General features: G+C 44.7%; 1 protein-coding gene across 2 annotated transcripts in view; it reads left to right on the plus strand.

Annotated features, from left to right (window-relative positions):
• Positions 1-19,290, plus strand: part of rusc2 (RUN and SH3 domain containing 2) — a 46,889-nt gene extending 27,599 nt beyond the window's left edge. Inside the window, exons 3-13 of one of the 2 annotated variants that reach the window (XM_062050675.1) lie at positions 4,083-4,698; positions 8,950-9,444; positions 10,479-10,682; positions 10,866-11,027; positions 12,686-12,762; positions 12,843-13,017; positions 13,102-13,207; positions 13,280-13,326; positions 13,490-14,372; positions 15,760-15,906; positions 17,547-19,290. In XM_062050675.1, coding sequence (XP_061906659.1) covers positions 4,083-4,698; positions 8,950-9,444; positions 10,479-10,682; positions 10,866-11,027; positions 12,686-12,762; positions 12,843-13,017; positions 13,102-13,207; positions 13,280-13,326; positions 13,490-14,372; positions 15,760-15,906; positions 17,547-17,778 — 3,144 coding nt within the window. In that variant the 3' untranslated portion in view covers positions 17,779-19,290. The remainder of the gene's footprint in view (positions 1-4,082; positions 4,699-8,949; positions 9,445-10,478; positions 10,683-10,865; positions 11,028-12,685; positions 12,763-12,842; positions 13,018-13,101; positions 13,208-13,279; positions 13,327-13,489; positions 14,373-15,759; positions 15,907-17,546) is intronic. The other variant, XM_062050676.1, reaches the window with a different exon arrangement.
• The last annotated feature ends 1,552 nt before the right edge of the window (positions 19,291-20,842 follow it).

Below are 20,842 nucleotides of genomic sequence, written 5' to 3' on the forward strand. Positions count from 1 at the left end.
ATACTATAGATCATACTGATCTCCTGGACCGCCTCCAACATGGGGTCGGCATCACTAACACAGCCCTGTCCTGGTTTACGTCCTACCTCAACAACAGAACCTTCTCTGTGAACATAGCAAACCATTCCTCCCGCTGTGCCAACCTCACCTGTGGGGTCCCTCAGGGCTCAATACTGGGTCCCATCCTGTTCTCCATCTACATGCTCCCCCTCAGCCAAGTCATTCATCGCCATAAAATTTCCTTTCACTGCTACGCTGACGATACTCAAATCTATCTTCCACTCAAGACAGACGATCGCTCTGGGCTGGACCTTTTGAAAGACTGCTTGCGGGACATAAAAGAGTGGATGTCACAAAGCTTCCTGCAGCTCAATGACACCAAGAGTGAAATGCTTCTGTTTGGCAACTCCACCTCGGTCAGTCAGATCAGAAAGTATTTGGGAAGTTTGGCCACTCTTGAAAAACCCCATGTCAAAAACCTTGGGGTCATATTCGACCCAGACCTCAAGTTTGACAAGCAAGTAAAATCTGTGGTGAAATCCTGTTTTTTCCAACTACGCACCATAGCCAAGATCAAGTCTTTCCTCTCCCCCAGTGACCTACGGAGGGTCGTGTTGATGCTCATCTTTTCTAGACTGGACTATTGCAATGGCCTTTATGCTGGGATCACCGACAAGACCATCAATAGCATGCAGCTAGTACAAAATGCAGCTGCCAGGCTGGTGACAGGCGCAAAAATGAGGGAATATATTTCTCCCATCCTCTCCTCCCTTCACTGGCTCCCAGTGAAGCGTAGAGTTTAATTTAAGATCGTCACGTATGTCTTCAAAGCACTCAATGGTCTCGCCCCAGCTTACATTAAAGATCTCCTGGACCAACCCACCAGCTCCAGGCTTGGTCGTTGCCTTAGATCGGACAACCAGATGACCCTGAAGGTCCCACGGTCAAACCTGGTGACAAAGGGAGACCGTGCTTTCTCAGTGATGGCACCTAGGTTATGGAATAAGCTCCCCCTGAATATTAAGTCCGCCACCACTCTGGACTCTTTTAGAGCACAGCTTAAAACTCACCTTTTTACCGCAGATGACTTTTAATTTGTGTTCATTGTGAGTCTTAAATGTTTAGTTTAGATTTCTTTGTGTGTCTCAGTCTCTGTTTCTCTTTTTTTGTTTCTCCACTCGGGCCGCGCCCCAGGCTGATGTAACAGTTGGTTGGGGGGCGCATAATAAATGAAAATAAAATAACATAACATAACATAACATGGATGCTCAGGATGCTTCAATAGCGGCCTTTAGCTCATTTGCATTATTGGGTCTGGTGTCTTTCAGCTTCTTCTTCACAATACCCCACAAATTCTCTATGGGGTTCAGGTCAGGGGAGTTGGCAGGCCAATTGAGGACAGTAATGCCATGGTCAGTACACCAGTTACTGGTGGTTTTGGCACTGTGGGCAGGTGCCAGATCATGCTGGAAAATGAAATCATCATCTCCATAGAGCTTTTCAACATCTGTTGATGGAAATCATCATCTCCATAGAGCTGTTGAAAAGCTCTATGGAGATGATGATTTCATTTTCCAGCATGATCTGGCACCTGCCCACAGTGCCAAAACCAGGAAATATGTGTTCTGATCTCTCATACTGATTGTTAACAAGTGGCAAAATTTCCCCCGAAAGTGCACTTTCCCTTTAAATCCTTGTGTACTAACATATACTATTCATGTTGGCAAATCAATATCACCTCCAAATATCGGCCTCATTGATTCTAATAATCGGTATCAGTATCGGCCCTGAACCAGTCCATCTCTACAAGCTAACCTTCCCAAAGTTAAAAAAGGGAAGAAGGGAAATAAATAGTGAGATTGTCCAGTGAGTCATGATTGAATTACTGTCAACATTTACACTCAGGAAGTGAGTACACAGTGTGCCAAGTGTACTTATTCAAGTGTAACCAGTACACAGTGTGTCAAGTGTATTAAGTACACAGTGTGCCAAGTATACTTATTGAAGTGTAACCAGTTCACAGTGTGTCAAATGTACATATTAAAGTGTACCAAGTATACAGTTTGTCAAGTATACATATTGAAGTGTAACCAGTACACAGTGTGTCAATTATACTTACTGAAGTGTACTAAGTGTTCCCAAGTGCACTTATTGAATTATACTAAGTACACAGTATGCTAAGTGTACTTATTGAATTGTACTAAGTACACAGTGTGCCAAGTATACTTATTAAAGTGTAACCAGTGCACAGTGTGTCAAGTATACTTTTTGAAGTGTACTAAGAGTTCCAAGCATACTTATTGAAGTGTACTAAGTAGACAGTGTGCAAGTGTACTTATTGAAGTGTACTAAGTACACAGTATGTCAAGCATAATTGTTAACGTGTAACCAGTACACAGTGTGTCAAGTGTACTTGGCGAAGTTGGTAGAGTGGCCGTGCCAGCAATCGGAGGGTTGCTGGTTACTGGGGTTCAATCCCCACCTTCTACCATCCTAGTCACGTCCGTTGTGTCTTTGGGCAAGACACTTCACCCTTGCTCTTGATGGGTGCTGGTTAGCGCCTTGCATGGCAGCTCCCGCCATCAGTGTGTGAAAGTGTGTGTGAATGGGTGAATGTGGAAATACTGTCAAAGCGCTTTGAGTACCTTGAAGGTAGAAAAGCGCTATACAAGTACAACCCATTTATCATTATTTATTTACTTATTGAAGTGTACTAAGTACACAGTGTGGCAAGTATACTTATTGAATTGTACTAAGTACACAGTGTGCCAAAAAAGGGAAGAAGGGAAATAAATAGTGAGATTGTCCAGTGAGTCCTAATTGAATTACTGTCAACATTCACACTCAGGAAGTAAGTACACAGTGTGCCAAGTGTACTTATTCAAGTGTAACCAGTACACAGTGTGTCAAGTGTACTTATTGAAGTGTATTAAGTACACAGTGTGCCAAGTATACTTATTGAAGTGTAACCAGTACACAGTGTGTCAAGTATACGTATTGAAGTGTACTAAGAGTGCCAAGTATACTTATGGAAGTGTACTAAGTAGACAGTGTGCAAGTGTACTCATTGAAGTGTATTAAGTACAAAGTGTGCCAAGTATACTTATTGAAGTGTAACCAGTACACAGTGAGTCATGTGTACTTTTTGAATTGTACTAAGTACACAGTGTGCCAAGTATACTTATTAAAGTGTACTAAGTACACAGTGTGCCAAGTATAATTATTAAAGTGTACCCAGTACACAGTGTGCCAATATATATATATTGAAGTGTACTAAGTGTGCAAAGTATACTTATTGAAATGTACTTAGTACACAGTGTGCCAAGTATACTTATTTGAGTGTAATAAGTGTGCCAAGTATACTTATTGATGTGTACTAAGTAGACAGTGTGTCAAGTAAACTCTACCTAATAAAGTGTACCCAGTACACAGTATGCTAAGTATTCTAATTGAAGTGTACCAAGTACACAATGTGCCAAGTATACTTATTGAAGCGTACTTAGTACACAGTGTGCTAAGTATACTTATTGTGTGTCAAGTATACTTATTGAAGTGTACTAAGTGTGCCAAATATACTTATTGAAGTGAACTTAGTACACATTGTATAAAGTATACTTACTGAAGTGTACTTTTAGTACACTGTGTGCCAAGTACACTTACTGAAGTGTTCTATGTTTTGTCAAGTATACTTATTGAAGTGCTAAGGACACAGTGTGCCAAGTATACTTACTGAAGAAGTGTAAGAAGTGTGCCAAGTATACTTGCTGAAGTGTATTAAGTACACAGTGTACAAAGTATACTTACTCAAGTGTACTTTTAGTACACAGTGTGCCAAGTATACCCACTGAAGTGTACTAAGTGTGCCAAATATACTTATTTAAGTGTACTAAGTACACCGTGTCCCAAGTGTACTTACTGAAGTGTACTAAGTGTGCAACATATACTTACTGAAGTGTACTAAGTGTGCCGATTATACTTATTAAAGTTTACTAAGTGTGCCAAGTGTACTAACTGAAGTGTACTGATGCAAGTATTGTGTTCGAGAAACAGTGATTGAGTACAAAGTTTGACTTGTCCTCCAGCGGGATAAGGATGAGGAAGATGACGAGGATAAAGATGGCGAGGACAAAGACAGCGAGGACAAAGACGGCGAGGAAAAAGACGGCGAGGACGAACATGGCGAGGACGAACATGGCGAGGACGAACATGGCAAGGACGAACATGGCGAGGACGAAGTTGGCGAGGACGAAGTTGGCGAGGACGAAGATGGCAATCAGGTGCTGGGCAAAGACGCTGACGTGGTCCTCCAGGGTCGAGTGTACGTCAACACCTCCCCTCCCGTGGGGGGCGAGGGCGTCATCGGGGCCTCGTCCTCCTCCTCCTCCACTGCACGCCTGCGCTCCCGCAGCTGCGACCGCCACCTGGACAAGTCTCTGTGTGCGAGGCCGGGCTCTCTGGAGCGCATGCTGAGCTGCCCGGTCCGCCTCAGCGAGGGCGCCGCCCTCACCCCGCCCCCGCCGCCGCCGCGAGTCACCTCCTTCGCTGAGATCGCCAGAAGCAAGCGAAGACACGGAGGCTCGCCGTCCCTCAAGGCGGACCCCTTCTCCTCCACAGAGTTCTCCCCCGTCTTGGAGAGGCGTGTTGACGCTGTGTCATCCATCACTGGAGGACGCCATGCAGACGCCGCCCAGGGTGGAGGTTTGTTATATTGTTTTATTATATTATATATATTATATTATTATTTACATTATCTTATATGTTATATTATTATACACATGATATTTTATGTTATATTATACATATTTTATATCACACATATTATAAAAGGTATATTATACATATTATATGTTATATTACACATATTATATTTTATATTACACATATTATGTTATATATATTATATGTTATATTATATATATTATGTTATATTACACATATGTTGTATTATATATTATGTTATATTACAGGTATTATATGTTATATTACAAATATTATATGTTGTATTACACATATATCATCCATCCATTTTCTACCGCTTGTCCCTTTTTTGTGTTATATTTATTATATTTTATATTACACATATGTTATATTACACATTTTATATTATATATTACACATTTTATGTTATATTACACATATATGTTATATTACACATATTATATGTTATATTATATATATGTTATATTACACATATGTTGTATTAGATATATTATATGTTATATTACACATATTACATTACACATATGTTATATTACACATATTATATATGTTCTATTACACAAATGTTATATTACACATAGTATATATGTTGTATTACACATATGTTATATTGCACATAGTATATATGTTAAAATACACATATTATTAGACATTAGACATTAGACAAACTTTAATGAGCCACAAGGGAAATTGTTCCACACAGTAGCTCAGTTTATATATGTTATCCATCCATCCATCCATCTTCTTCCGCTTTATCCGAGGTCAGGTCGCGGGGGTAGCAGCCTAAGCAGAGAAGCCCAGACTTTCCTCTCCCCAGCCACTTTGTCCAGCTCTTCCCGGGGGATCCCGAGGCGTTCCCAGGCCAGCCGGGAGACACAGTCTTCCTAACGTGTCCTGGGTCTTCCCCGTGGCCTCCTACCGGTCGGACGTGCCCTAAACACCTCCCTAGGGAGGTTTTCGGGTGGCATCCTGACCAGATGCCTGAACCACCTCATCTGGCTCCTCTCGATGTGGAGGAGCAGCGGCTTTACTTTGAGCTCCTCCCGGATGACAGAGCTTCTCACCCTATCTCTAAGGGAGAGTCCTGCCACCCGGCGGAGGAAACTCATTTCGGCCGCTTGTACCCGTGATCTTGTCCTTTTGGTCATAACCCAAATCTCATGACTATAGGTGAGGATGGGAATGTAGATCGACCGGTAAATTGAGATCTTTGCCTTCCAGCTCAGCTCCTTCTTCACCACAACGGATCGATACAGCGTCCGCATTACTGAAGACGCTGCACCGATCCACCTGTCGATCTCACGATCCACTCTTCCCTCACTCGTGAACAAGACTCCGAGATACTTGAACTCTTCCACATGGGGCAGGGTCGTCCTCCCCAACCCGAAGATGGCACTCCACCCTTTTAAGGGGGAGAACAAGGGACTCGGACTTAGAGATGCTGATTCTCATCCCAGTCGCTTCACACTTGGCTGTGAACCGATCCAGTGAGAGCTGAAGATCCTGGCCAGATGAAACCATCAGGACCACATCATCTGCAAAAAGCAGAGATCTAATCCTGCAGCCACCAAACCGGATCCCCTCAACGCCCTGACTGCGCCTAGAAATTCTGTCCATAAAAGTAATGAACATAATCGGTGACAAAGGGCAGCCCAGCTCTGACACTGATCGTACAGAGAGCAGACCGCCACAATCAGACTGTCCGATACCCCATACTCTCTGAGCACTCCCCACACGGTCAAATGCCTTCTCCAAGTCCACAAAGCACATGTAGACTGGTTGGGCAAACTCCCATGCACCCTCAAGGACCCTGCCGGGAGTATAGAGCTGGTCCACAGTTCCACGACCAGGATGAAAACCACACTGTTCCTCCTGAATACAAGGTTTGACTATCCGGCGTAGCCTCCTCTCCAGTACACCTGAATAGACCTTACCGAGAAGGCTGAGGGTGTGTGATCCCACGATAGTTGGAACACACCCTCCGGTTCCCCTTCTTAAAAAGAGGAACCACCACCCCGGTCTGCCAATCCAGAGGTACCGCCCCCGATGTCCACACGATGCTGCAGAGTCTTGTCAACCAAGACAGCCCCACAGCATCCAGAGCCATAAGGAACTCCGGGCGGATCTCATCCACCCCCGGGGCCTTGCCACCGAGGAGCTTTTTAACTACCTCAGCAACCTCAGCCCCAGAAATAGGAGCGCCCACTACAGATTCCCCAGGCACTGCTTCCTCCTAGGAAGACGTGTTGGTGGGATTGAGGAGGTCTTCGAAGTCTTCCCTCCACCGATCCACAACATCCGCAGTCGAGGTCAGCAGAACACCATCCTCACCATACACGGTGTTGACAGTGCACTGCTTCCCCTTCCTGAGGCGGCGGATGGTGGTCCAGAATCGCTTCAAAGCCGTCCGGAAGTCGTTTACCATGGCTTCCCCGAACTCCTCCCATGTCCGAATTTTTGCCTCCACGACCGCTGAATCCGCACACAGCTTGGCCCGTCGGTACCTGTCCGCTGCCTCCGGAGTCCTATGAGCCATTATATGTTATATTACACATATTATATAAGTTATATTACACATATTATATATATTATATGACACATATTATATATGTTATATTACACATAGTATATATGTTATATTACACATATTATATATGTTATATTACACATATTATATATGTTATATTACACATATTATATGTACAATAACAATATTATTCTACATGAGTTGAGATATTAGTCACCTTTTATTCAGCAGCCATCTTTGTTGTTGAAAGCCTGCGGTGGGCGTCACCCTTGCTAATGGTGCTAACGAGAAGCACGCGGGGGAGAGAGAGGACAGGAAGGCGCGAGTGAGAAGCAAAGATGGCGGCTGATGGCGCCTTGGAAGGGATGGTCGGAGGTCTGCAGGGGGTGTGTGAATCCTCCTCCTCCCTCTTCTTCGCCACCATAGCTCCATTCTGCCCCCTGTGGCCGACACTGCCATTGCACTCTGCCTGAGCAGGAGGCCGGCCCGAGACTGACAAACAGCTTGCACAATGTAGTGCACAATGTAGTGCATGTCGCACACACACACTGCTGTTTGTCACAGTGAATCTAGTCAATTTTTCTGCTGTCTTCACTGGACCTTCAGGTTGTGTGCGTGCGTGTGTGTGCGTGTGTGTGTGTGTGTGTGTGTGTGTGTGTGTGTGTGTGTGTGTGTGTGTGTGTGTGTGTGTGTGTGTGTGTGTGTGTGTGTGTGTGTGTGTGTGTGTGTGTGTGTGTGTGTGTGTGTGTGTGTGTGTGTGTGTGTGTGCGTGCAATGACTGGGCAGTTTTTGTGTTGTTTCATTTGTCACCTGCATTTGAACACACCATCTGAGATGAGATAATGAGAATGTGTCAGAAGTTCCTATCAGAGTTCTTGGTACCATAACTAGTTCCTAATACAGTTATTTGTACCATAACTTAGTTCATATTAGAGTTATTTGTACCATAACTAGTTCCTATTAGTTATCTGTACCATAACTAGTTCCTATTACAGTTATTTGTACCATAACTAGTTCCTATTAGTTATTTGTACCATAACCAGTTCCTATTGGAGTTATTTGTACAATAAAAAGTTCCTATTTGAGTTATTTGTACCATAACAAGTTCCTATTTGAGTTATTTGTACCATTACCATAATAATAATAATACATTTTATTTTTAAAAGCACTTTACATTGAACAAACAACCTCAAAGTGCTACAGTGCATTTAAAAAACAACAACACTAGAACCACAAATAGCTGCCCCCAACGAGTAAAATAAATAGTAAAGTAAAATAAAAACTAGAACAGCCTAATAGCAAGAACTAGCACACATATATCTAACAAAAGGCTTTTCAAAAAAAGATACCATAACAAGTTCCTATTAGAGTTCTTTGTACCATAACAAGTTCCTATTAGAGTTATTTGTACCAAAACTAGTTCCTATTAGAGTTGTTTGTACCATAACTAGTTCATATTAGAGTTATTTGTACCATAACAAGTTCCTATTGGAGGCTTTTGTACCATAACTAGTTACTATTAGAGTTATTTGTACCATAACAAATTACTATCACAGTTCTTGGTACCATAACAAGTTCCTATTAAGAGTTCTTTATACCATAACTAGTTCCTATCAGAGTTCTTGGTACCATAGCATGTTCCTGGTTGATGTTCCTTAAGCATTTCCAGGACCTGAGTGGAGATGTGTGTGTGTGTGGTGCAGGTGGTGTGCCCTCCTGGTGTGACGTCCACCCAGCAGTGGTGCGCTACAGTAAAGACCAGCGTCCAACCAGCCTGCCCATCCAGCCCTTCACCTTCCACCAACAGCTGGCCTGCAAGCCCCCGCAGCCTAAGGCGCCGCCCCCCCTACTCACAGGCCACATGTCAGGGCAGGCCCCCCCAGGCTGCTGCGGTGCCGAGGACGGAGTACTCACTGGGGCGCCTCCCCTGGACTCTGTGCGCCCGTCGCCCCTGGGGAGTTACTCCCCGGTGCACCTTCAGGAGGCCACCAGTTGGGGGACGTGCTCCACCTGCACCCCCAGCCCTGCCCCCCCTCACCACCTCTCCTGCCCCCACAAACAGAGCTCGCCCACCCCTCCTCCGGCCAGCCTGGACTTAAAGAGGGCGGTGGTCCTGCAGAGAGACACCCTGAGTCCACTGGGGGGCATCAAGACTGGAAACCATGTGGACACAAGCAAAGTAGTCAGGATGCACAACGGTAACTTCTACTTCTACCTTCTCTCTTTCACTCCACCACGTCTTACTCCATGTAGAGGAATATACTGTAACTCTATAAATAAGGAATATAAATCCATATGTAAGGAAGATAAATCTATATATAAGGAAGATAAATCCATATATAAGGAATATAAATCTATATATAAGGAATATAAATCTATATATAAGGAATATAATTCCATATATAAGGAAGATACATCTATATACAAGGAATATAACTATATATAAGGAATATAAATCCACATATAAGGAATTCAAATCCACATATAAGGAAGATAAATCTATATATAAGGAATATAAATTCATATATAAGGAAGATAAATCTATATATAAGGAATATAAATCCATATATAAAGAATATAAATCCATATATAAGGAATATAAATCTATACATAAGGAATATAAATCCATGTACAAAGAATATAAATCTGTAAGGAATATAAATCCATGTATAAGGAATAAAAATATATATATAAGAAATATAAATCCAAGTATAAAGAATATAAATCCAAGTATAAGGAATATAAATCTATATATAAGGAATATACATCCATGTATTAGGAATATAAATCTGTATATAAGGAATATAAATCCATGTATAAGGAATATAAATCTATATATAAGGAATATAAATCCATGTATAAGGAATATATATTCATGTATAAGGAATATAAATTCATGTATAGGGAGTATAAATCTATTTTTAAGGAATATAAATTAATGTATAAGGAATATAAATCTATGTATAAGGAATATAAATTAATATATGAGGAAGATAAATCCATATATAAAGAATATAAATCCATATATGAGGAAGATAAATCCAGGTATAAAGAATATAAATCCATATATTGATCTATTTTTACACCCCTATGAACAATCTATGAGATTATTTTTCACTCCTTCTCTCCTTCCCTTCTTCCTTTCTTCCCTTCCTCTCTTCTTTCCTTCTCTCCTTCCCTTCTTCACTTCCTCTCTTCTCTCCTTCTTCCCTTCCTCCCCCCGCCCCCACAGTGCACCACCTTTCCCCCCAGGCGTTGAAGTGGCGAGAGTATCGGCGGCAGAACCCTCTTGGCGTCTCCTCATCTTCCTCGTCCTCTTCCTCCGCCGCCCCCGCCGGCTCGGCCCCGCGGAGGGGAGGCGGGACGCGCCCGCCCAGACGGAACGTCTTCGATTTCCCTGTGCATCCGTCGAGCCACTCACTGGGACGCCCTCATGGTGCTCCTTCTTCTTCTCCTGTGTCATGTGACCCCTCACTTCCTGTGTTCATGGTCACGTGTGTGTTGTGTCATGTGACCCCTCACTTCCTGTGTTCATGGAGTGTTCATGGTCATGTGTGTGTTGTGTCATGTGACCCCTCACTTCCTGTGTTCATGGTCAGGTGTGTGTTGTGTCCGCCAGGGAAAGGGAAGCAGACCTCCAGCGACTTCCTGCTGGACTATTTCTCTGTGAGCGAGCGTCCGCCAGAAGAGTTTTGTCTCTCACCTGACACCTGGCCGTCTTCGTCTTGCTCCTCCTCTTCGTCACGGGGACACTTGAGTGTGGACATGACGCACAAGAGAGGTGAGCACCTTGTTACAGTATGATGATGTTTACTGTACACCTTGTTACAGTATGACGATGTTTACTGTACACCTTGTTACAGTATGATGATATTTACTGTACACCTTGTTACAGTATGATGATGTTTACTGAACACCTTGTTACAGTATGATGATATTTACTGTACACCTTGTTACAGTATGCCGATGTTTCCTGTACACCTTGTTACAGTATGACGATATTTACTGTACACCTTGTTACAGTAAGACAATGTTTACTGGACACCTTGTTACATCCATACAGTATGACAATATTTACTGTACACCTTGTTACAGTATGACGATGTTTACTGTACACCTTGTTACAGTATGACGATGTTTACTGGACACCTTGTTACATCCATACAGTATGACAATATTTACTGTACACCTTGTTACAGTATGACAATGTTTACTGTACACCTTGTTACAGTATGACAATATTTACTGTACACCTTGTTACAGTATGACAATGTTTACTGGACACCTTGTTACAGTATGATGATGTCTACTGTACACCTTGTTACAGTATGACGATGTTTACTGGACACCTTGTTACAGTATGACGATGTTTACTGGACACCTTGTTACAGTATGTCATACTAGATAAAGTCATTATTGTAACACTGCTAACTTTGTTACATTACTATAATAATTGTAATATTAATAAAATTAAAGCTGAACGGGGCCCTGGCCCCCCCCTTTTGCACCGCGGGGTACACGCCCACCCGACGCCCCGAGCCGCCATCAAAACTTTCAGGAAGGTCAGAGCATGTGTAAGGAGGTTTTGACAGTTATTATTTTCCACCACAAGGGGGAGAAAAATGTGCTGCAGTAAAGACAACGTTAGGTCGCACCCAACACCCCAACCCAATATAAAAAAGTTCGGGAAAATTGGAGCATGTGCACGGAAGTTACGAGAGTTTTGATTTTTCACCACAGGGGGCAATAAAGGCACCGTAGTAAATATGCAGTTTCTTCCACCCAACACCCTGACCCACCATTAGAAATTTCTAGGAAGATGGGAGCATGTGGAAGGAAGTGATGACAGTTATAGTATTTCACCACCAGGGGGCGATAACTGCAGCACAGTTGTCATGCAGTTAGGTGGGACCCTACACCACAACCCACCATCAAAAAGTTCAGGAAAATCGAACAATGTCCAAGGAAGTTATGGCTGTTCTGATTTTCCACCTCAAGGGGGTGATGTTGGCACCACTGCAGCCCACCCATTACCGTGATCCACCATCAAAAGTTTGGGGAGGATCGGCGCATCGTATCCCCAACGTGTCCCCATCGTGTCCCCATCGTGTCCCCAACATGTCCACATCGTGTCCCCAACGTGTCCACATCGTGTCCACATCGTGTCCCCAACGCGTCCCCATCGTGTCCCCAACGTGTCCTCATCGTGTCCTCAACGTGTCCCCATCGTGTTACCAACGTGTCCCCATCGTGTCACCAACGTGTCCCCATCGTGTTCTCAACATTTCCCCATCGCGTCCCCAACGTGTCCCCATCGCGTCCCCAACGTGTCCCGATCGTGTCCCCATCATGTCACCAACGTGTCCCCAACGTGTGCCCATCGTGTCCCCACGTTGTCCCCAACGTGTTCTCAACACGCCTTGTTTCTGCTTGCGTCAGGTCTGGTGAAGGCGGTCAACACTGCAGTGGATCTGATCGTGGCTCACTTTGGGACAAGTCGAGACCCTGACGTGAAGGTACCATCTTGTCCTCCATGTTGACCATGTGTCTGCTGAACAAGCCTAAAGAGAACATCCTTGCTGTTTGGGTGTGCCAGGCTAAACTGGGGAACAGCTGGGTGAGTCCCAACGTAGGACACCTCATCCTCAAGTACTTGTGTCCAGCACTGCACGAAGTCCTGCAGGACGGCCTGAAGGCTTACGTCCTGGACCTGATCATTGGACAGCGGCGCTGTCAGCCCTGGAGTCTGGTGGAGGCCTCCACCCAGCTGGGTGAGAACAAGCACCTGACCCCATTTATCTACGGTATGTGGACTTGGTCTGGTCTCATTGTCCCCGCATGGTTGTCTCCATCAGGCCCGTCCACACGTGTCCTCCACAACTTATTCACTAAGGTTAGCCAGTTCTCGGAGCTGACCAGCCACAGCATGAGACTCAACGCCTTCGTCTTTGGTCTCCTCAAGTGAGTTCTCTGGTCTTGGTCTGCTGGCTTTGGTCCTCCTGTCCACACACTCTGATCTGTTTTCTCTTGCAGCCTGAAATCTTTGGACTTTTGGTTCAGTCACCTCTTCTCACACGAAGGTAAGAGTCATGAAGGTGATGTTCCACTACATTCTTCTTCTTCACCTTCTTCTTCCTCCGCTTTCCTTTCCTCCTTCCTTCTCTTCCTCCTTTCTTCCATTCCTTCTCTTCATTCTTCCTTCTTTCTTCTTCTTCTTCTTCTTCTTCCTTTTCCTTCTTGCAGACATCATCGCCGCCCACTACAGTCCCTGGGGTCTCCTCCCCTTGTCTCATGGGGCATGTCTGCAGCTCTACCAGGAGCTCATCCTCCTCCTGCAGCCGCTCTCGCTCCTCCCCTTTCACCTGGACCTGCTCTTTGAGCCACACCTGCTCCAGAAGGGCCAGGAGCAGCTGAGGCGCAAGGAGCAGCTGTGCTCGGCCGGCCAGATGACCGAGCGCTCGGGACGCTCCACCTTCCAGCTGATGAGAGGATGGAGCGCCACCGTCGGCGACATGGTGGCCAAGAAAGAGAAGGCGGGGCTCAGGCGAGAGGGCACCTGGCCCAGGACGGAAGCCTCTTCTGACAAGGACTCCATGGAAGCTGGCTTTGCTCACCTGTGGAAAGACAGAGGGGTGGGAGGACAGAGGACGAAGGGAGTTGGACAAGAAAGGGAAGACAAGAGCGAGGAGGAAGTGGAGAAGGAGGCGAGGAAGGACAGACAGGCGGGCTGGTGGTTCCAGCTCATGCAGTCCTCCCAGGTCTACATCGACCAGTCCACAGAAGGCTCAAAGTTTGTGAAGACGGAGAAGAGGAAGACGTCTTTGGAGAGAAGATACTGCCAGCCGCCCCCCTCCAGGGAGGGCGTGGTGGAGGGCGCCGAGTCTAGCCGGGAAGGGGAGGGTCGCTCGGACAAGGCGTCTTTGAGACACAGAGGACGTCCCTCGTGGATGGGCAGTCCGCCAGAGTCCGTCCTCAGCCAGGACAAGGAGGAGACGGGGGGCGGAGCTCCCGCCGAAGCCCAGCAGGAGAGTCCGACTCAGGGTCAAAGTTTACGCTGGCGACGTCTTTTTGGATCCGGTGTTTGCTCGCCCACAGCGGAGCAGAAGGTTAAAGGTCACAAGAGCAGGTACGTGTGAGGGATTCAAACCCTTTTTCTGGACACCATGTTAGAGACGTCCTAATTATCATATGATCATTTTCAAATCATTCATGGTAGTAATTAGCAGGGTTGGGACTAACGCGTTACTTTGTAACGCGTTACAAAGTAACGCCGTTACTTTCGGCGGTAAATAGTAATCTAACGCGTTATTTTTTATATTCAGTAACTCAGGTACCGTTACTACATGATGCGTTACTGCGTTATTTTACGTTATTTTTTATGTAGTATCGGCTAGAAACTGAGAAGAACTGAGTGTGTTTTATTGGAGCACTGCGGAAGAGGTGCGCCGCGCGCTGTCTGTGTGTGTATGTGTGTGTGTGGGAGGGAGCGTGTCTGTGTTTACTAACAAGACATGGCAAAGCCCGAAGCCGAGTTTCTTAACATGGAGATATTCTCACTACTTTTCTTTTGTCGACCACAAAGAAAAGAACATTTTAGTTAAATGTAAGTTGTGTCTTGGATCAAAGATCCTATCCTAGCAATTCAAATCTGCTGAAACAGCTACAAAAGCAACATGCTTCGACGAAGCTAGTAAAGAGAGACACACTTCACCTCCTAAGCAACAGCGGCTGGATTTTAACGAGGCACTGCGCACTGAAGGTACACACACTCTGTCAATTCTCTTATATACTGTTGCTCTTTCATTCTAGACTTCTAGAGTGTTTGATTATCACATCACTCTAAATGTATAGACTATAAAGTTCACAAACATAAAGAGGGATGCTAGTGGGCCAGGCCAATCTTTCCTTATCTCTAAACTAAAACTGGGGAAATGTGTAGTGTTCTGGGCTTCAGACATGATTTTATTTCAGAATTCCTTGGGAGAAAAAAACGCCTGGTTAGGCTTTGTGTATGTAGTGTGTGCCTTCCTTGGTTTACAGCTATGTTGTTATTATGCTGTTTGTTACTTATGTATGTTATGTTGCAGCTATTTAAAATAGTTTTGTCAATTTGTTCTGGCCTGAAAAAAATTGGGCCTTTGAAACATATCTTTGTCTTTGTGTGTTGTATGTAGACCACATTGCTTAGCAGAGTTCAGTGATGCAAATGCATGTCAAGTTAATCAACAGATTGTATTATTCTCCAGTGCAATAACAGTACTGAAATGAAGGCTAACAGGGCATTAAAGGGGGCCTTAAAAAAAATAAAAAAATATATAAGTAACTAAATATTTACTTTTCACAGTAACACATTACTTTTTGGTGTAAGTAACTGAGTTAGTAACTGAGTTACTTTTGAAATAAAGTAACTAACTAGTTACTGGTTTTCAGTAGTCTATCCAGTTAGCCGCTAAGTTAATGGCTAGCCTCAGTGGAGGTATCTTATCCTATCAGTAACACTTTGTGCTTTCTAGGCCGCCGTCCGGCTGGCTCGGCTTGGACGGGTCCGTTCTTGGCCTAATGGCTCAGACCATCGGAGCAGGGGGCGGGAAGAAGGCGGAGTCTTTGACCGCAGGCGTCTGTCAAGAAGTTCCACCCACATCACCCCTGCCTACCACATGGTAAGAACCTTCCAAGTTTGCTGGTGTTTGACCACAGAGACCACAGTGTCCTTCTCTCTCTCAGGACAATGTCCTCGTCTCTCAGTGACAATGCCCTTCTCTCTCTCTGGACAACGTCCTCGTCTCTCAGTGACAATGTCCTCGTCTCTCAGTGACAATGTCCTCGTCTTTAAGTAACAATGTCCTCGTCTTTAAGTGACAATATCCTCATCTCTCTCAGTGACAATTTCCTCGTCTCTCAGTGACAATGTCCTCGTCTCTCAGTGACAATGTCTTCGTCTCTCAGTGACAATGTCCTCGTCTCTCTGTGACGATGTCCTTGTCTTTAAGTGACAATGTCCTCGTCTCTCAGTGACGATGTCCTGGTCTCTCAGTGACAATGTCCTCGTCTTTAAGTGACAATGTCCTCGTCTTTAAGTGACAATGTCCTCGTCTCTCTCAGTGACGATGTCCTCGTCTCTCAGTGACAATATCCTTGTCTCTCTGTGACGATGTCCACGTCTTCAAGTGACAATGTCCTCGTCTCTCTCAGTGACAATGTCCTCGTCTCTCAGTGACAATGTCCTCGTCTCTCGGTGACAATGTCCTCGTGTCTCAGTGATAATGTCCTCGTCTCTCAGTGATAATGTCCTCGTCTCTCTGTGACAATGTCCTCGTCTCTCGGTGACAATGTCCTCGTCTCTCGGTGACAATATTCTCGTCTCTCGGTGACAATGTCCTCGTCTCTCGGTGACAATGTCCTCGTCTCTCGGTGAAAATGTCCTCGTCTCTCGGTGACAATGTCCTCGTCTCTCAGTAACAATGTCCTTCTCTCTCTCAGGACAGTGTCCTCATCTCTCGGTGACAATGTCCTCGTCTCTCAGTGACAATGTCCTCGTCTCTCGGTGACAATGTCCTCGTCTCTCGGTGACAATGACCTCGTCTCTCGGTGACAATGACCTTGTCTCTCGGTGACAATTTCCTCGACTCTCTGTGACAATGTCCTTGTCTCTCGGTGACAATGTTCTCGACTCTCAGTGACAATGTCCTCGTCTTTAAGTGACAATGTCCTCGTCTTTAAGTGACAATGTCCTCGTCTCTCTCAGTGACAATGTCCTCGTCTCTCAGTGACAATATCCTTGTCTCTCTGTGACGATGTCCTCGTCTTTAAGTGACAATGTCCTCGTCTCTCTCAGTGACAATGTCCTCGTCTCTCAGTGACAATGTCCTCGTCTCTCTCAGTGACAATGTCCTCGTCTCTCGGTGACAATGTCCTCGTCTCTCGGTGATAATGTCCTCGTCTCTCTGTGACAACGTCCTCGTCTCTCGGTGACAACGTCCTCGTCTCTCGGTGACAATGTCCTCGTCTCTCGGTGACAATGTCCTCGTCTCTCAGTAACAATGTCCTTCTCTCTCTCAGGACAGTGTCCTCATCTCCCGGTGACAATGTCCTTGTCTCTCAGTGACAATGTCCTCGTCTCTCGGTGACAATGACCTTGTCTCTCGGTGACAATGTCCTCGTCCCTAGGTGACAATGTCCTCGACTCTCTGTGACAATGTCCTTGTCTCTCGGTGACAATGTTCTCGACTCTAGGTGACAATGTTCTCAACTCTCGGTGACAATGTCCTCGTCTCTCTGTGACAATGTTCTCATTCTGCAGGGACGTGCGAGCGCTGTGCCACCACATCGCCAGCGAGCCCGACCAGCTCAGCTTCAACAAGGGCGACGTCCTGCGCGTGCTGAGCAAGGCCGACCCTGATTGGCTGCTGTGCTCCATGGGCGCCTCCCGGGGCCTGGTGCCCATGGTCTACGTGATGCTCTGCAGCACGGAGGACAGCCAATATGGCGGGCGAGGCCAATCGGAAAGTCCCTCAGCAGGAAACTGGAAGTGACGTGAGCATGCACACATTCAAAATGAGACTCTCAGTGACTCCTCCTCCTCACGCCATCACTCCTTGGACTTCTTGTCTCTCACGCGGTCATGGCAGACGCGTCGCTGGTCACATAATCGCTGATGTAACAGATCAGTTTGGAAATGTTCTCATTAGTGCAATATTTAACTGCTATGCTCCATGTCCCAACTAGATGGCCCTGCAGGCACCTCTTAGATACATAGGTACAGCGCTAACATAGCCTAGCTTGTTGGAGGAACTTCTGTTTGTGCAATTAGTATTAACGACATGTATGGTTCCATATTACACTAATTACCTCAAAGCTAAGATGATAGCTTAGCATATATTGACCTACATTAGCATCTTTAATGTATTAAATAGTTGTTTGTTTATTTGTTTTCTGCCCTCACTGGAGGGACTTTGGACCCCTTGATGTCCAATCAAACAACTCTCAGGTGGGCAGTTGGATACATTTTCTACATTCCAGATGCTAAAATCAATCCAGTGAAGGTAATATATGCTCAGCTAATGTCTTACCTTCATGTTGTGGCTAGGGATGTAACGATAAAACCAATGGTTTCAGTTATAAATGGTGGAAAAAGCGAGATTGACAACTGCACTTTGATCAAATCCCGTACTGGCTGGCTGATGAAAACAAGAGACATCAACGTCTTTCCCCAATAAGGACAAACATAATCTAACCTTATATTAACACAATACTGTCTGAGCAGCTAAGATATTTGATGGTGTACGAGAGATCCTTCTACACTCGGAGGAATAGCAAACAAAGGTGCGTTCAAAGACTGCAAAACAGTGTAGGATGCCACAAATAACAAATCATATTAATGGATTTGATTTGTTACGCACTTTTAGTTTCATTAAATCTTCAAGTGCTGAAGTACAAACCAATATTTCAAGAGTAAAAGATAATCCAGATAAAATAGTGAAACACTATCAGTGAAGACAAAACATGTCAAGTAGTGACTTCTCTATTTCTTTGACTGATTCACAACAATAAGATGTCATGTTTGAGCACATTCAATGATAATAATGACAATAACGTTCATATCCTTCCATCCCTAGCTGTCACCAACCAAGCTAATTGTTGTAATATCCAATAGGTTTCAGCAGCCTCGTTGTCATGGTAACGGGACTTTTCCATGCAGAAATATTTGGGAACGTTTGCGTTGCGGATTTAGCTCAGGATGTGTTTGCCTTATATGGGCAAGGAAGAACTTGCACTGTTGGACACTTTTCGCCGACTGACCTCACATTGGACAGATTGATTGATTGATCGATTGATTGATTGATTAATTCATTGATTGGTGGCGGTAAAATGAAGCCTTAGATAATTGTTCGCCAGTAAAGACAAGATGACTGACATGTTAGCGTTGTTGTAAATATGTCACATGTTATTATTATGACTCATGTTAATAATTGAAGCTTCAGTGTCAACATACCTGTAAATATCATCTTCTTCTCTGTATGCTATATAAAATAACCTGGATGTGCTCTTCTTCTTCCCATAACATCTTTGTTACATCATCAAGGTGCTCATCGCTAGTTTCACCGATTCACAGGTCAGTCACTCTTTGACAAACACTGACTCACGAGTACCCAAAGAAGACCCGTGTTTCAATGACTCACTGCTACTCAACAAAGACTCGTGTTTCACCGACTTACAGGTGACTCACTCTTTGACAAACGCTCCTGTTTTACTGACTCATGAGTACCCAAAGAAGACCCTTGTTTCAATGACTCACTGCTACTCAACAGACTCGTGTTTCACCGACTCACAGGTGACTCACTCTTTGACAAACGCTCCTGTTTTAAGGACTCATGAATACCCAAAGAAGTCCCGTGTTTCAATGACTCACTGCTACACAACAAAGACTCGTGTTTGGGGACGGCATGGCGCGGTTGGGAGAGTGGCCGTGCCAGCAACCTGAGGGTTCCTGGTTCAATCCCCACCTTCTACCAACCACGTCACGTCCGTTGTGTCCTTGAGCAAGACACTTCACCCTTGCTCCTGATGGGTCGTGGTAAGGGCCTTGCATGGCAGCTCCCGCCATCATTGTGTGAATGGGTGAATGTGGAAATAGTGTCAAAGCGCTTTGAGTACCTTGAAGGTAGAAAAGCGCTATACAAGTATAACCCATTTTACCTTTTTTTTTTTTTCACCGACTCACAGGCAACTCACTATTTGACAAACACTGATTTATGAGTACCCAAAGAAGACCCACTGCTATTCAACAGACTCGTGTTTCACCGACTCACAGGTGACTCACTCTTTGACAAACGCTCCTGTTTTACTGACTCATGAGTACCCAAAGAAAACTCGTGTTTCAATGACTCACTGCTACACAACAAAGACTTGTGTTTCACCGACTTACAGGTGACTCACTCTTTGAAAAACGCTCCTGTTTTACTTACTCATGAGTACCCAAAGAAAACTTGTTTTTCAATGACCCACTGCTACTCAACAAAGACTTGTGTTTCACCGACTCTCAAATACTCAACAGAAATTCAAATTTCCTTGACCCACTGCTACACAACAAAGACTCGTGTTTCACAGACTCACAAATATACTCAACAGAAATTTGCGTTTCATTGACCTGCTGCTACACAACAGACTCGTGTTTCACAGATTCACAGGTGAGTCACTCTTTAATACTCCTGCTTTACTGACTCATGAGTACCCAAAGAAAACTTGTGTTTCAATGACCCACTGCTACTCAACAAAGACTTGTGTTTCACCGACTCACAGGTGACTCACTGACAAACACTCCTCTATACCTGACTCATTAGTACCCAAAGAAAACTTGTGTTTCAATGACCCACTGCTACTCAACAAAGACTTGTGTTTCACCAACTCTCAAATACTCAACAGAAATTCAAATTTCATTGACCCACTGCTACACAACAAAGACTCGTGTTTCACCGACTCACAAATACTCAACAGAAATGTGAGTTTAATTGACCCACTGCTACACAACAAAGACTCGTGTTTCACCGACTCACAGGTTACTCACTTTTGTCAAATACTCCTGTTTTACTGATTCAT

This window comes from Entelurus aequoreus, linkage group LG06 (assembly GCF_033978785.1).
Source record: "Entelurus aequoreus isolate RoL-2023_Sb linkage group LG06, RoL_Eaeq_v1.1, whole genome shotgun sequence".
Taxonomy (NCBI): Eukaryota; Metazoa; Chordata; class Actinopteri; order Syngnathiformes; family Syngnathidae; genus Entelurus; species Entelurus aequoreus.